The sequence below is a fragment of the Epinephelus fuscoguttatus genome, linkage group LG2 (genome assembly GCF_011397635.1).
Source record: "Epinephelus fuscoguttatus linkage group LG2, E.fuscoguttatus.final_Chr_v1".
Classification (NCBI taxonomy): domain Eukaryota; kingdom Metazoa; phylum Chordata; class Actinopteri; order Perciformes; family Serranidae; genus Epinephelus; species Epinephelus fuscoguttatus.
The window spans coordinates 26,733,136-26,749,920 of NC_064753.1; the positions used below are offsets into that span (position 1 = coordinate 26,733,136).

General features: G+C 41.8%; 1 protein-coding gene across 1 annotated transcript; it reads left to right on the forward strand.

Moving 5' to 3' along the window:
- The first annotated feature begins 238 nt into the window (after positions 1-238).
- On the forward strand, positions 239-14,267 carry atxn1l (ataxin 1-like). Its single transcript, XM_049600498.1, has 3 exons — positions 239-358; positions 2,747-3,933; positions 6,779-14,267. Exons 2-3 carry the CDS (start codon positions 2,869-2,871, stop codon positions 8,222-8,224), a joined length of 2,511 nt encoding a protein of 836 aa, XP_049456455.1. The 5' UTR covers positions 239-358; positions 2,747-2,868; the 3' UTR covers positions 8,225-14,267.
- The last annotated feature ends 2,518 nt before the right edge of the window (positions 14,268-16,785 follow it).

Below are 16,785 nucleotides of genomic sequence, written 5' to 3' on the forward strand. Positions count from 1 at the left end.
GTAATGTGAGTAAGAGCTATTCAGTGGTTTCTGTTACTATCTTTCTGTCGGTAAAGCACGTGACCTCTTAGTGTTTACTGAAAAGGCGTTGAGAGTATTAACTATATTTGTGTAATAATTAAATTTATGGTAAAAAGTAAATCGCATTTAGCTGAGTTGCTCGTTAGTGTACGCGCAAATTGCGTGCTGGACATTAGTGCACGAAAAAACAGGAAATTGAATAAACTCAGTGACGTCATTGGTGAGCGCCTCTGCTGGCCTTCAAAATGGGCTCGACTCCTTAGCCTTGATTTCTTCAATTGTCCCTCCGCATATCAAGTTTTTATGAAGAAAAGCCTGTTCGCGATGACATTTGGAGGTACGTCCACGCAACAAGACAAAGCAGAGACGTGTTTGATGAGCGCTGCCATGTTAGTTGTGAGCAGATGTGAGAGCAGCAGGACTGGACTCAGTTCATGCAGCTAGCTGTAGCTGTGTTAGCCGTGTGGCTAATTAGCCGGAACCTTTGGGCTGGTGCCCAGTGGGAAATTATAGTGATAAGGAAATTTTCTCAAGTAACATAATCTATCACGTGAAGTCACCGTCTGCGTTTAGTGTTAGTGTACAAAGTGTCACGCTGTCTTTTGTCTGTGTTTACGGGGAAACGGTGACTCCAAGTTGCTAGCTAAGTTTAGCCAAGTCAGCCACTAAGCTAGCTAACGGTAAACATAGTAACTCTGAGGTGAAGTGCAGCGCTAACAGGAGGAAAACTCTGGTCTGTAATTAAATATACAAAGCAAAGGTTTCCTATTTAGTGCTCGTCATGGGGTGGTTTCAGGAAGCAGTTTTATCTGGTTTACTGGTCAACTGTGATGACTCAAACCAGGAACCCACTCGAGTCTGAATCATGAACTGATGTAAGTAAAAAAAGCTGCTTCAAGTTAAATTTGTAATGAATAAGGAAACCTGCTTCTTTCAACACAGTCCAAGAGCTTATCTCAAGATTAATCCACGTTTCTGTTTACCTCTGTTTAATCAGATGGGACTTTAAACCTCCACCTTAACTCTCTGTAGTGGATAAAAAGAAAAAGACTTGGTGGATTAGTCATAGCTGGAGCACCTTTTTTAATTTTACAGTAGAATTAAATTAATGTAAGGCTGGGCATTATATGAATATAATAATGAAGTGCTTAACAATAAAAAACAGAACACATTTAAAAGCACAGAAAGAATGAAATGAACTGAGAGCCAAACACTAGGTGCATACTAAATACAGGGAACGTTAATTATAAAACATAATATATGCTCAGGCAGGTCACGCCAAAGTCTAGGAGCTCTGACTGCAAATGCTCTATCACCTTTGTGAATAAATCTGGACCTGGGAATGTCAAGGAGTGACAAATCTGAGGATCTCAGTGTGTGAGAAGGGACATAGGGCAACAACAGATCAGATAAGTAACTTGGAGTGAGGTCTCTCAGGGCTTTGTAAGTAATCAATAACACCTTAAAACCTGTTCTAAAAGCAACAGGTAGCCTGTGTAAGGATGCCAGGATCAGTGAAATGTGGTTTTCCTAGCCCAATTATATCCATATTCTCTTATGAGACTAGATATTGTCTGTGATTATGGATGTTGTAATTTTATAGGGGAAGTGTTCTCTTTTCTTCTGGGTTAAACAGCTGCGTCACAGTAAAGTGATGTAATTTCTGAACATACCAGACTGTTCTTGCTGCTCTATTACTTGCCTTTAACCACTTAGTCATTATATCCGTGTAACCAGGATCATTATTCGAAACTCTCATTGTGTAAATATTTTGTGGAAGCACCAGTTGGCAACCCTATTATATTGTGGCAATATTAATATTGAGGTATTTGGTTAAAAATATCATGATATTTTTCTCCATATTGTCCAGCCGTAATGTAGTTACAGCAGTAGTCTGAAATTATTTCGTTAGGGTGCAGTATTTGTAGATCTGCATGTGTGAGTTCAGCTAAACTAAAATGCAGTTGACTTGTACTTAATAATTTACCCTCTTGCATTGTGTGAGGAAAAGGAGACCTGAGCTTGTCACTATTGCAAATATTTGATCATTCACATGTTGGGGGCTTATGAAGCATGTTGGAAAGGCCCACGGTGTTTGAACATACAGTGGGTGAGTCATTGAAACTCATGCTCTCTGAGTTCAAACTCACAAAATTTGATTTTAAATCCTCATCAAGATTCCAAAGTTATCAAATATATCTGATTTGGCTGTGCTTTGCTTTTGAATGCTGAATTTAGAGTAAATGATGCTCAAGACATCTAGAAAATTTGTGTGAGCCATCATTTCAAACCATCAAACAGCCCAAAAGCAGAGGAGTATAAAGGACTCACACTTATTCAACAGAATGAGTATCCATGGTGATGTATCTCGGCTTATATCTCGAGCAGGTGAACTTCGTGTTGAGCCACTGTAGTGGTTTATTTTTCAAATACGCTCTGTCAAAGAGACCAGTAACAACATGCTCTAACACTTACTGTCTCTGCAGTTATATAGATGACTGTGGCTTCACCAGTAATGCTTTTTCCATCTGTGATTCAGCATAACCGAACACAATCTGTCAAAGACCATAAATATTTCTCTCACAAACCTGAAACTTTTCATTTTCATCTAGTTTGACATTTATGTATATTAGTCATTTTGCACAGACGTCATTAGGCAGTATGCAACCTGGGGAAAGATTCAAAATGTGCCTATAGATCTTTTGTTGTTTGTTCTTTGTTTCAGGTGAACTGGCAGACGAAGTCAGCCAGGTGATTTCAGAACTGGTTCCTGTGCGGGCTGACTGGCTTGCAAGATTCCATTCCTGTGCGGTACAGTAAAGCTACTCGCTTGGTCAGAGGATTGCAATGAAACCTGCTCAGGAACGCAACCAGGAGTGCCTGCCTCCTAAGAAGAGGGACCTCCTAGTTAGTAACAGCAGTGGAGCTGGAGGGACAGGAGGAGTTGGGGCTACAGGAGGAGGTGGTGGCAACAGTGGAGGTGGCAATAGTGCTGGTAGTGGTATTGGAGAAGATGAAGTGGTTTCCATCCAGAACTCCGCAGCCAACAGTGACACTCAGGGAGGGACCCCATCTGGAGAGTGGCTGCGGACTCAGCCAGGGCTTCATTATGGAGTGGATAATTCTGATGGCATACCAGCAGTGCCAGTTGACCAGTACAGTATGCTCTATAAAGTGGCTCTTCCATCTGTTACCTACTCGCCTACCAGTCTTCACCCAGTGTTAGGCCACCTCTCGTCAGGCTACACTGTACACTCTCCTCTCCTGCAGCATCCAGGCCTTCCCTATCCTTCTCTTGGTTATGCCCAGATCCCTCATTCCTCTCTCCAGTTTGTTAGTTCTCCTTATGCAGCTGTACCTTATGCTCTGCCCCCTGGCTTTGTCCCGGGATCATTAATTTCTCCCTCAGGCACCATTCCTCAGCCCCATGCTGTGTCCCACCTTGTTCCCTATCCATCTGTCATACAGGAAGGTGTTGTTTCTCCACCTCCCCAGGCCCAGGTAGCTGCTCATACCTTTGCCAAAGTTGCGGCATCAAGCGGTGTCCCGCTGATGCTGCCTTCAGAGCAAGCTGCCCAGCAGCACCTTGGTACTGTAGGAGTCCTGCCTGCAGCAGAGCTCAGCTCTCGAGGGTTGCCAGTCTTCTATCACCCTCAGGGCGCCAGGGCTGCCACTGCCACCAGAGACCCTCACAGTGCCCAGCAGGAAAATGAACCAGAGATGAATGGAGGCGATAAAGAGCAGGGAGCCAGGGAGGTTGTGCTCGACTACACTGCCAGAAATGCAAGTCTGCTGCAGGTAGCATCCAACTCTGCGGTCCAGGAGTACAGCCAAGACAGAGGCCCAATGAACCGAAGGCTGGAAGAGAGGAGCTCACCTGGCCAGCGCAGCACTCCAGACAGTGACCTGGAGGTAAGACACACTGATGGCCTCATAATGTGACTCATGTTAATCTTTATTACCATAGTCCCAATGTTTAGCAGTAAACAGGTGATAGAAGCATGTAAATATAAATCCCTTTTACAAGATAAGGGATTCAGAATAACCTGACTAATACTCGATTAAACCTGTTAGATTTTCAAATACATTATAAAGGAGTAATAAAAGTTCTTGATGGAAAACTAGATTAATTGTTCATTTATACCCTTAATTTAATTTGTTAAAAGCTTTTCAAGTCTGCACATGTGAATGAAAATATCCCTCATAAGGAAAAAAAACTGTCAAGTGATACAAAGAATATCATAATTGTTAAACGTGGCATGGACCAGCATGATCCATAGGCAACATTTTTTAAACAATCATCATGTTGATTTAGGAATAATAGAATATCTTTATAACCTTGATATAGACAGAAACATGTCAGCATGATGAACAATAACACTAAAATGAACTACTATCATACACTTTTTTCAAATGTAGTGTGGTGTTATTATAATCTGATCAATGAATCATTTCATAGAGATATAAGTAGCTTACATTATTATAAAATATGAGTATGTCTGCATCTCAACTGTACACCAGGGTTGGAAATTAGCACCAGCCATCAGCCAAATGCTGGTAAAATATGCAAGTGTCTGCTTCACTCACTAGCCAAAAAAAGCCATGGTAATCTATTGAATGGCTGGTAGATTTCTGAATCCAGCCAGCAACAGTGGCAGGCGGACAAAAAGTTAATTCCCAACCCTGCTGTACACCCTCTTACCTCATGTAAGACTCACTTGCAGGTGTTACTTTTAGACTCAACTTCCTTCCCTCCTTTATTGTGTGCTGCGGGTCCGCAGGTAATTGAGCAATCACTCACAGCCACAATTGCCACTTGTACCAGAGCTATGTTATTTGTGGTTGCTTGGAGATGCTCAGCGAAGCCCTCACTACCTCTTTTGTGACGGTCTGTAGAGGAAGGAAGAATGTTGGTTCCAATAAGTAGAAAAGTTTCAGGCCTCGTAAAAGTGCTGTATGTAACTCTGGAGAAAGATATATTATTGTTGATACTTAGTCCCAGGTCATCAAACATAGACGCAGTCTCTTTCCCAGGTCGTAAAATTCCGACACTTTGGGTTGGCGGGTTGGTCCAACTACCAACTTAAGCTAGCGATGGGCAAAAATGAACGAATTAATCTTTTTAAATTACTTAAATGTCCATTATGTACCGCGTCCGCCTGTCGAATGTCAGAGTGTTCATGAATCCCCGACTTTTCCCACTCACTATTTCTGTAGGGTACTGCTCATGCTGCCTGCTATGGTGAGTGAATTAGATGCGATTGCCTGGCAGCTACACACATTGAACAAGAGCGAATGAACCATTCTCTCCTGGTGGGACGTATTCTGCTTGCCCTGGAAGAAAGACAGATGATGCAGTCAAATCATATTACTGTAACATATGTTGGGCCACATGGCCTACCTGCATACAAGCATTGGCTCATTACTTAGAAAATGCAATACATATAACATACATAGCTTAGCAAAAGTTAGATGTTTTACTGTACACCTCAAAAACACTGTTTTGTAACATTATATTCCATAAATAGCACTAGAGCTGTCAGCTTGCCACTTAAACAGTCCGCTACAATGGCATGTTGTCTCTTGAAAAATAATGACTGTAGTTGGAGGACGACACGAACAAACCAAGAGCCTAATGTTCGACACCGTCTGCATTTTGTTCTTGTTTTTTCCCTGCTGTAGACACTGGTACAATCCTGGGCTGTGAACCATTGTAGTTCACTGCAGTGCAAGCCATTCTAGTTCAACAGGCCGACTTAGATTGGAGGATTTTAAAAAGTGTATACAGTTGCAAAAGCCTTCTTTATTGAAATAGCAAACAACAAACTATAAACTGTAATAACAACCCAAAAAAACAGAAGTGTAGGCCAGTAATAATTAAGTAAATAAAAGCAAGGCTAATGGTGTATTACGTGCTCCTCAGATAGTTGTACCTCTGACTTCAGAGTGCTAATGAAGTTTAAGTTGTTATGTGAAAACAACATGGACGCTACAAAGAAGATATGTTAATGTTGTATTTTATTGCTCAGAGCGTTTAAACATGTTGATAACGAAGAGCAAAGGAAACCGATCAGGTGAGCCATGAAATATGATCATTTTTCAGATTTTTCTGACACCACATGAATGTAGCACAAGACTGCTGAGGAAGCTGGGTCTGCTACTTGGCCCTCAAAGAACAACAGGTCGTTGGTTAGTGACATTCCTGTAACAAAACTCAAAAGGTTCAACATGTCAGATACATTTACATTTATCAATTCAAAGAAACCAAAACTGTAAGAAAAATCTGTCCACCCATCACTACCTAAAGTGTCGGAATTTGTCAGCCAGAGAATGAGACTCATCAATCAACTGTCTTTCTCCAGAGTTACACGCAGCAACTTAATGGCTAAATGGTAACTTATTTGAATCAACCAAAAGTGGAGAAATGCTATAAAGGCCATTATGAATAGCTGCAGACTATGGTTTACATATGGGCGCCTCCTTTTAAGTCACAAAAAAGTTTCTGTTGTCCTCCTGTCTGGTGGTTAAGTTGATGAGAAGAACGATGTTGAGTCATGCATCATTAGAAACGGTGTGTTGGAGGGAGTGACTGATGAGATGCTTAAATGTATTTACTGACCCACATGAATATTTCATACTCACATGTTGTAATTTAAGTTGGGTGGATTGTTGAAAGTTGTGTCACAAGCTGTTTTTGAATTACGTATGTGTGTTTAAAAGTTACCTAAACAACACTTTATTCCTTTAATACTTCCAGGTGCAGCAGGTGGTTGGTCGTTTGGCTTCTTCTGGCCAAGGTGGAGTGCGGAAAGAGGTCTCCTTTGCTCCCTTGAACCTCTCTCAGGGTGCCCAAAGAGCCAGAGATGTCCACGGAGAGAGCACAGGTGTGGTTTCAGGCCGGACTGCGTACACAACCCAGACTGCGTGTTACACTGATCCCAGAGTGGCCAGTCTCCAGCAGCAAACGGCACAACCAGGACATGCTGTCATGCTTGCCAACGGGCAGCCAGTTCTCATTCCCTTGGAGTATCACTTGCAGCATCAGGCCCAGCCACCGCAGCAACACTACCCAGGACAGGCTAATGATGCCTCAGCCAGCCATGCCTCTACCACCATGGCCTCTCCTAACCCAAGCTTTAAAGCCTCTGATTCTTCAGCCAGAGTGTGCCTCCTTGAAAGGGCGGAGCCGACCACAGCGCAGCAGCTCCCCCAGCAGCCTCCTGTCCAGCCTACAGCAGATGCGACTCAGGCCTTAGCTTCAAGCCTCGCTCCTGCCTCGGCTCCCTGCAACCCATCACACTTCATGAAGGGAGCCATCATCCAGCTGGCTACTGGGGAACTGAAGCGTGTCGAGGACCTGCAGACTCAGGACTTTGTGCGCAGCGCCGAGGTGAGTGGGGGTCTTAAGATTGACTCCAGCATGGTGGTGGACATCCGTGCCAGCCAGCAGAGACCGGGTCTTGTGTCGCTTCACTTTACTGTGGGGGAGCAGCAGAGCAAAGTGACCATCGACGTGCCTCCAGAGCACCCCTTTTTTGTGTTCGGGCAGGGCTGGTCGTCCTGCAGCCCCGAGCGCACAGCCCAGCTCTACGGGTTGGCCTGCCATCATCTGCAAGCGGGAGACGTGTGTGTGTCCATCACCCTGCAGCAGCAGCTTCAGCCGCAGCAGCAGAAACAACCACAGCACCATCCTTCACAACAGCAACAACAGCAGCAGAACCTGTCCAGGACTTTGAGCAAAACCAACGCCACATCAGGACCCAGTCACCAGCTCATGGGGCCTCCTGCCCCTCAGCAGTCACGGCCTCCATCTCATTTCAGGCTTGACCGCATCCACAGAGAAAGACAGAGGGATGGGGAGAAAGATGCAGCTGACAAGGAGGAAGCCACACATTTTGGAGTTGTTGGGCACTCTGAGTCGCCCATCAGACCAAGTAGGACCTTAGCAGAGCATCCAAGGAGCCAGAGCAGTTACCACTTGCACACAGAGGGCTCTGCTTTCGCAGGGGCAGGGATGGGAGCAATGCAGGCTGCGCTAGGTGCATCTCAGAGGCGCTGGTCCTCACCTGGCCTCCAAAGACACAGTATGAAGGGAGACGAAGGGCCACGCCCTCATATAAGCACCTCCAGCCACACAAGGCCCTCTTTCATCCCCCAGGAGGTCAAACTGTCCATTGAGGGGCGCTCTAATGCAGGGAAGTAGCATCACATTTGGTAGCAACTATTAAAAGAGACTGCCACGAGTAAGAATGAGTCTGACAAGGAGAGAAAGAGGGAAAAAAAAGAGTGCGAATGTAGCCTCAGAATGTTTGAGATTTTGCACACCTGAAAATATACAAAAATACAAGATCTTTGTCTATCTGGTGAGAAGTTCTGGTTTGGTTCAGTTGTCACTCAGCCAAAGGATACGAGCCTGTGGTTTCCCGGCCAGCTGAGGTCTGACAGGGACATTACAAGCTGAGTAGAAAGTATGTAGCGGATGAAAATGCCTACCATAGTCCTTGCACACTGCATTACTCTTCCTCCCTCCCTCCTCTGTCGCCACTCCCGCATACCCATGCTTGGAGGTTACCATCGCATTTAGAACACTCTTGCTTCCTTTTTGACCAAACGGTCTCTTTGGGAGACCAAGGACTATGAAGAATGTGTTTGTAGCGCAGTGAAGCTACCAACTCTGCAGGTTTTGATGTATTTAAAAGATCACAGCCAGTGATCTTTTATCTCCTTCATTCCTAAGATCCTGTTTCCTTCAAAAGCATTTACCCAAAAAAGAAAAAAAAAAGTTGCTGACACAAGCAGCTCCTGCGGTGATGTTGGCACTGTTGACGCTAACTGTCAGTGTATGTTACATTATGCTTCTCCGGCAGGAGACTGAAACCTCTGCTGTCAGCTGAGATACTTTCTCCCCTCTCCTTCCTTTACAGGAAGCCGGTCTGCAAAGAATGGGATCCTCTCTCAGGCCAAGTGTGGCGAGTCCCACTTGTCTTACAATCGAAATAGTGATAAATCAATCAGTGTGTCTGTTCAGCAATCAGTTTCCATTTAAAAAAACATCTGCCCATGCCCTCTGGTTTGGGCTCTAACGTGTGAGTGTGTTTGCATAAATGCCGCAGATTGGAATAATGCTTTGTTCTCTGTGATAACTAGAGATGTGTTGCATTCCAGTATCATCAGTGAGAATATCCATCACTTAGTGTTCCACTCTTTCTCCTTAGAGAAATCACTTCCCATCCTGAGCGACACCTTCCCTCCTCCTCGCTATACCTCAAAGCTTTCCCGACCAGACTGGTGACTTTTAATGCAATTTCAAAAGCCGTGATTAACGGAGGAGGCACTGGCTGGTCATCACCAAAGCCACCTATGGGAATGAGACATTATCCTGTCACATCACTGGCTGCAGGGCCACTTTAAACCCCACGAAGAGCGGAAAGGCCTCGCAGTTCGCCTTGTAGAGAGAAACCCTGCGTGCGAGTGAGTCAGTGACGAGGTTTTTCTTGTGTCCTAGTTACTCTTTGCTCGGTTCCCAAATTAAAGCAATAGTTCTTTTTACAGCACGCGGCTTTACTGCTCTCCCCCAGGAGTCTCTCGCCGCGGGCTGTTTTATATCTCTGTACATCTGAGGTGTGAGATGTGACCCTCTTTTAACCCTGACCTTTACAGGCGATGCACTATGTTGGTGTTTATTTTCATTGATTCTTCAGTATTTCTACACAAGCAATGCATGACAAATGTCTCAAGAAATCGTTGTAGATGAAACCGCTTCTGTTTGATTTTCTATCTCACTGATGATATTTTATCTTTTACTCAAGTGCATCTCCAAGGAAGGCTTGACTCTAATTAAGTTGTGATCATTATCGAATTATCTTCTGTTCTGTCTTTTGTTTTAACCCACCCGGTCCTTCGCTTTTGTTACTAGGGTATGGATCTTATGATTGTCTTGTGTTGCACATGTCACTCATTGATTTCACACTGACCTTGTTTATAGGAATCACAGTACAGTAGGTGTTTTTTTTTAATGAAGGGAAAATGTTTGAAGTATTGTTGTTGGTGTTTTGTGGTGAGAGAGAGAGAAAAAACTGACTTGCATTTTTAACTCTGTTTACAAATTTAGCCAAGATGAATGCTGCAGTTTCCTCCTTCGGACAGATTTTTATCCTTGTCACTGAAAAAACAAAAAAATATCCAAAAGGATGAAATTGAAATTAAGTGCAATTAGACCACACATAAAATCATTCAGAGGTTTATAATCAGACAGCATTCCTCAAGCAGACATTCCCATTGAAGCATGTAAATCCCACTTCTTTTATTTCTGTCATAGAGCTTTGGACTTAAACATTTAATCACTTTTAAGTATTTCTTGCATTACCTGTTATATCATCGTTCATTAGATGTGCTCAGACAGGAGGATCAGTTTGTTACATGTTTTTGTGTCTGACTGTTGGTGCAGCCACAGACACTGCTGTGTGTCCTCTTAGATCTTTTAATGTCTCATGGTTCACTCAGTGTACAGCCTGACCCTCCGTCAGCTGGTGGAGGAAGACAGAGTGACCTGAGCTGGGCCTAGTACACTTTCATTCTCTGGTCATTACAAGCAGCTTTAAAGGAAAGGTTCACATTTTTTCAAGTTTGTCTCAGACCTCCTCTAGAGAAATCAAGCTTCAACCTTGTTAACATGTCCATGTGGTGCTTTTATATGCTACAAGACATATCATGAGTGAAATAAGCAGTCGACACCATGGCAGAGCTTGTACCCCTTGGACCTGCAGTGTAGCATTGACAGTCTCTAGAGTGCAGATGTTACGTCACAAACCTAAGGAACCAATCCCAGCAACATGGAAGGCATCAGAGGAGAATCCAGGGGTATCTATTTCACTGTCACTTCACCTTGTCAGAACTGGTGATCAGAAACAAGGTTTATCTAACATTAGCAACACATTATCAGATGTTTGAGAACGTGGTCAAGCTGAAGGTTATCTGTTACTGTTTACGAGCAGAGGTCTGTGTGTTTCATGAGCAGGTATGCTTGAGCTGAGGGGCAGGGCTGATTTGCATATTCATAGGTCCGTGTATACTAAATGAGGCAAAGGTGTAGAGTTACATCAAAGCCACTTTAAGCCATGAAGGGATTTTTTTCCATTGAAAAAAATCTAAATGTGTAATTTTGATTAACAACAAATGAGTTGTGTTCCCATGCCCACGAAGAGTTCTCAATCAGTCCCTCTGGGAGCTTAGTTGTTGCAGTCTAAATTGCCTGATTTCACGGCAGCTGTTATACATAATTATGATGCCAGTTGTGATGTTCTGAGGGTTTTTTTGCAATGAAATTGTGGATCAGTTGAAAAGCAACTTGTTTCAGTGAGAATAAAACACTGTTCTGAGTGTGTTATTCATACTATACGAATGCTACTACTAACCCTTTATATTTAATCTTAGACAGCTTGATTAGATCTGGGTGCAACAGCCTCGGTCATGGGCGCATTCTCCGGGTGTATTATGCAGTAGAAGCGTTAGTCAAACATGATTTTGGTTTGTGTTCCACCAAAACTTTCGATATGGTGCAAAACAGTTTATCCCCACTTTCATGCAGGACATCAGGGATTTGCCTTGCACGGTCTTGGACTCTTTAGCAGTAATTTTTGTTGGTAAATTTGAGACGTTCTTGTTGCTCATGCCTGTATCTTCACAGTTAGAAACAAGGATTTAAGTTACGGGTGATGCTATGATGGGTGAAACTCACGGGAAACTGCTTTGATTGGTCAAATTAGCAAAAAGGTTGAAGTGATTGGAGAAAGGTCGTGCAGAATTCATGGCGATTTGTTGAATTTGCGTTAATTGTTGCGATGGCAGCATCATAGAAGGGCCTCTTAATGACCAGTATGTACATGAGGAATGATTACACTGACTAATAACTGTTTCAGTGTACATACAAAGTTGGATTGTTTCAGGATGGACTTGGAAAAATGTGAACCTGTCCTTTAAAACGCTTTGTAATTGGAGATTCAAGATATCCAAGAACACATCTTACCATCTGAAGCTCACCACATGGAGTCTTTCTCATGCTGTAAGCAATATACATATTATACCTGAAAACATTTCATGTAGTCTTGGCATTTTCTATGCAGTTTACTCAGTATTGTACCCTTCATTGTCTTAAGTACAGCTCTCTGAAGCAGTAGGGCAGGTTGGGCTGATGCAGTCATTTTGCGCTGATGTCTGGTTGTAGGATTTTTGCTTTAAATGACCTTTTTATAGGAATACAAACCAGTATTTTGCTTTTCTTCTTTCTGTTTTTTTTTTTTGCTTGGTGGTCTCATCTTCCTGCGTATAGCACACTGCTGACCCACAGATCAGTAAACTTTTGTTGTCTTCTCACGATGCCACACAGTCGGAGCCAAATCACTCGAGAAGAGTGTCTCATATTTCCACGTGTTTGTCCAGCATTATTTCGGCTCCATCGCCAAGCCACTTCGACATTGTATTTTAGGTCAAGATGCATTTGATGGGATTTAAACGGTGCAAGCAGTGACACTTGTGACTTTACCTCCTGTTGATTCTCACAGCAAGACCATCCTGTGCTACCACGAGCCTTTTTTGTTTTTTTGCCCTCTGCTCTGAGCAGTGTGTGCCATGTCAAGCAGGAAAGCTCCACTTCTTCTACAAAGATGTCCGACGAATCTTATTCACATCACTGATAGTCTGTTGCTGTAACTAATTGCACTAAATGCCCTCCTTTTACAGTGTTTTGAACTTAAAACTGTTGGTAAATTGAAGAGTTTCAAAATGTAAAGCACACAAAATCATGGAGAAATTGCAGGTTGTGTGTTTCTGTAGATAGGTGTATTTCTTTTGTATAGATAGCTTTGATGATGCTTGTCGATAATGCCTTAAAATCTGCTTTGTACAATGTGTGAAATTTGAAATAATGGAATAATGCTTCTGGTCGACTTGGTGTTCCCCTTTTCAGGCTGAACAAGAGCAAATCAGAAATGTCAAGCTTTGAAACTCTTGTCACGCTTACTAGCAGAAATTCATATTCTCAAAGGGTGACGGTGAATTCTTTTTGGGCCCCAGACGGTTCAGCTATGAAATCTGCAATTTTGTGTTTGTGTGGTGCTTTGTTTTTAGTTTGTTTTTTTTTCATTATCTATTCCGTTACGTTTTTAATACACTCTTTATGCCCATACTTACCTTTTAATTCCTTTTTTTCCCCAATGTGTGGAGGTGAAGTGAATGGAATCTCTTCTTTGCACTTTTTACAAGACGATGCCAAGAGTGTCCGCAGCGGAGGGCGATCCATTAATTCCACACGCACACATCCGTTGTTTTTATTGTTGTTGCACAAGATGAGTTGTTTTTTTATCCTTAGACTTAATGGGTTGTGTTTGGCGTCTTGTGCTTTGTCCCAGTCTCTGGACAACAGTTTTGAGTAAATGGAGACAGACAGACAGACAAGCTACATTAATCCGATAGCTTTCCATTGGTGGTAATGTGATGGTTGATGTTTTGTGACGTTGGCAGTGGGGATTCTTTTACTCCCCGTGTGAACTATTTCCTGTCGTTTTATCCCGTATTGAACTACAAAGGTGAAATTACGACGATTTCGGTGTCGATGTCCAGTTAAATCAGGAGAAACGAGAACGGTTAAAAGTTTTAAAGGAGTCTGTGTATTTTCAGATTTGACATTGTACTTTTATGGCACAAGGTGACACTGCTTTTTATGTGATGTGCAACTATCGAAAAACGAAACAAAATTTTTTTTTTTTTTTTTTTTTTAAACATGCCTAAATCTGCAAAATATATGCAATGATGTAAATGTAACATTCAATCCTCAAGTATAATCCAGGTTGTATGAACTTTGTATAGTGAGTTTTAATATTGTATGGCCGTACCAATATGTATTGATCTTTATCAGAAGCCTTAGAGTTGTCGACCGAAAGTGCTCCCTTAGAATACCCTACACCTACCTGACTTTAACAAAGCATTAATATCTCTATTTTGTTGCATTTTTATTTGTACCGTTTTTGAATAAAATAGATTTGTACTGTATATTTGTACCTCTCTGTGAACTACTTAGGGCGGTTTTTGTTTTTTTGTTTTGCTGTTTTAATTCTATGTACTTTAAGGACACAAAGATATTGTATTTTTATTGTTACAGCTAACTTGGAGACATTGCATTTATCATGTTTGTTAAGTAAACACAATATAATATATATATATATATATACAAATATAAATATAAACTATTATCCAACCTGTGTGCTGTGTGTCTTTGGTCGTATTTATGCACTTACTTCACTGTGTTAGTGGCGGAAAAAGTATTGAGATCTTTTACTAAAGTGAATGTAGCAGAGTAAAAGTACATCTTTTTAAGTTAAGAGTCCTGCATACATTCTTTTACTTGAGTAGAAACTACAAAGTATAAGCAATGCAACACTGATGCGTTACTATAAAAGACTCACATTAATGCTCTAGCTGGTTATGAGCAGAGCTACCTAAGCTACTTTATATACTTTTGGGTAGTTTGTTATTTAATGCTGCATCTTAATAAATTACAGTTGGTATAGGCCATGGTATAAATTGCTAGAAGGCAATAATAACCATAATGATTTAGGACTTATAAGCAACTGAAGTAATGACATTTAACCACTACTAAAATGTAAATACTTCTGAGAATAAAGAGACCGTCTGTATGAATTTATGTGGTTTTAATTTCAATTGTTTCGTTTTTCCAGGTCATTTGAAGTCGTGGATTTTTTAGGTTTTGCTATTTTAGACAGTGAAACTAAAATACAATCTTAAAATTTAAGTCAAGTTAAAAAATAAGGATCTTAAATTGAGATAAAACAGAATTTGAGCCACATTATGGAGCCCCAAAAGTCCTGGAAGCTGATACTTTTGTACATACAGGATCACCCGTGGGAACAGGATGTTTTTGTGGCTTTTTGCCTTTATTTGATAGGACAGCTATGAAGTGAAGGGGGGAGAGAGAGCAAAGGAGGATGAAATGTAAGGGCCATGGGATGGAAATGAGCCCACGGTTACTGCAGCAAGGACACAGCATTGCACTTGTGCACATGGGGTGCCTGCTCTACCAGGTGAGCTAGTGGGTGCCCCACATTTTCTTTTCTTGTGCACACAAGTTATCTTCTGGAAATAGTTATTAACTTGTGCATGCAAGGTCCCACAAGATAATGTATCTTATCTTGTGTGCCCGAGATATAAATATATTGCTTTTCAGGACTTTGGGGCTCTGTATAACTTGAATATACTGAAAAAATATTGGAGACTAACCTGCAAACCTTGGGTTTTTAAAATTATACCACTTTAAATGACCTCTTCAAAATGTCAAACAGCGAAATTCAAGTCACATAAATTCAGATTTATGGTTTTCAAAATGAAATATTTAGATGCTCTATATTAAGTGGTATTTAAATGTGAACAATACCTTAAGTATTTGGTAGTGACTTCATTTCATAATTAGGTAATCAGTCGCTTATATGTTTAAAATTTGTATGACTATTATTTGGTTCTGTGAAAACAATATGTCTGTATTGATTTTCCAAGTATAAAGAATAACAAAATTGAAATACTCCAGTACAAGTACAGAGGATAACACACCGCACTGCCTCTGCAAGACCTCCATCAAACACAAATGCTGTATTATACTTTTAATTAATTAATATTTTACGTTAAAGGTCCCATATTATGCTCATTTTCAGATTCATACTTGTGTTCTGGGTTTCTACTAGAACATATTTCAAGCTTTAATGTTAGAAAAACACATTAGTTTTTTCATACTGTCTGCCTGAATATACCTGTATTTACCCTCTGTCTGAGACACTCTGTTTTAGTCTCTAAGCTCCTCCACTTTCCACTTTTTGTCTTTATAGGCTGTTTAACTGGAATTGCATTTAGGCAACAGCTTGGGTCCATGTTTACTTTACGTCAGCTGATGTTATTTGCATACACTGCAAAACATTTCAACAGGAAATACTTATATTTCAGGTTTGAAACAGTCCATATTTTATAGTTGTGTTAAGACTTCACGGTAGTCATGACAAATTGTTTAAAGACAGACTTTGAATGTAGACTGAGAGCATTTCTCTGTGGACTGATTGTTTTGATACTTATTTATATAGCACCTATACCTGCTTTATATTAAAAAAGACAACAAAATCTTAATTTTTACAATATGGAACCTATAAGAATCTACCCATAGTGAGACATCTCACTGTTACAGAAATGTGTGTTACACTGAATCCATCCATTCATCCATTTATATGAAGCCAGGTCACAGGGGCAGCAGGCCAAGCAAAGCATCCCAGACATCCCTCTCCCCAGCAACACTTTCCAGCTCCTCCTGGGGGACCCCAAGGCTCTACTCCGAGCTCCCTTTGGATGTCCAAGCTCCTTACCCTATCTCTAAGGCTGAGCCAAGCCACCCAATTGAGGAAACTCATTCTGGCCGCTTGTATGCGCCATCTATTTTTTTCGGTCACTACCCAGAGCTCATGACCATAGGTGTAGGCTGGGACGTTGATGGACCAGCCAACACCTATGGTCATGGGTGTAGGCTGGGACGTTGATGGACCAGTAGATCCAAAGCTTTGCCTTCCTGCTCCGCTCCCTCTTCACCATGACGATCCAGCGTAGCCCCCGCATCACTGCAGAAGCTGCACCAAACTGCCAATCCATCTCACATTCGATTCTACCCTCACTTGTGAACAAGACCCTGAGATACTTGAACTCACACTGTATCCAATA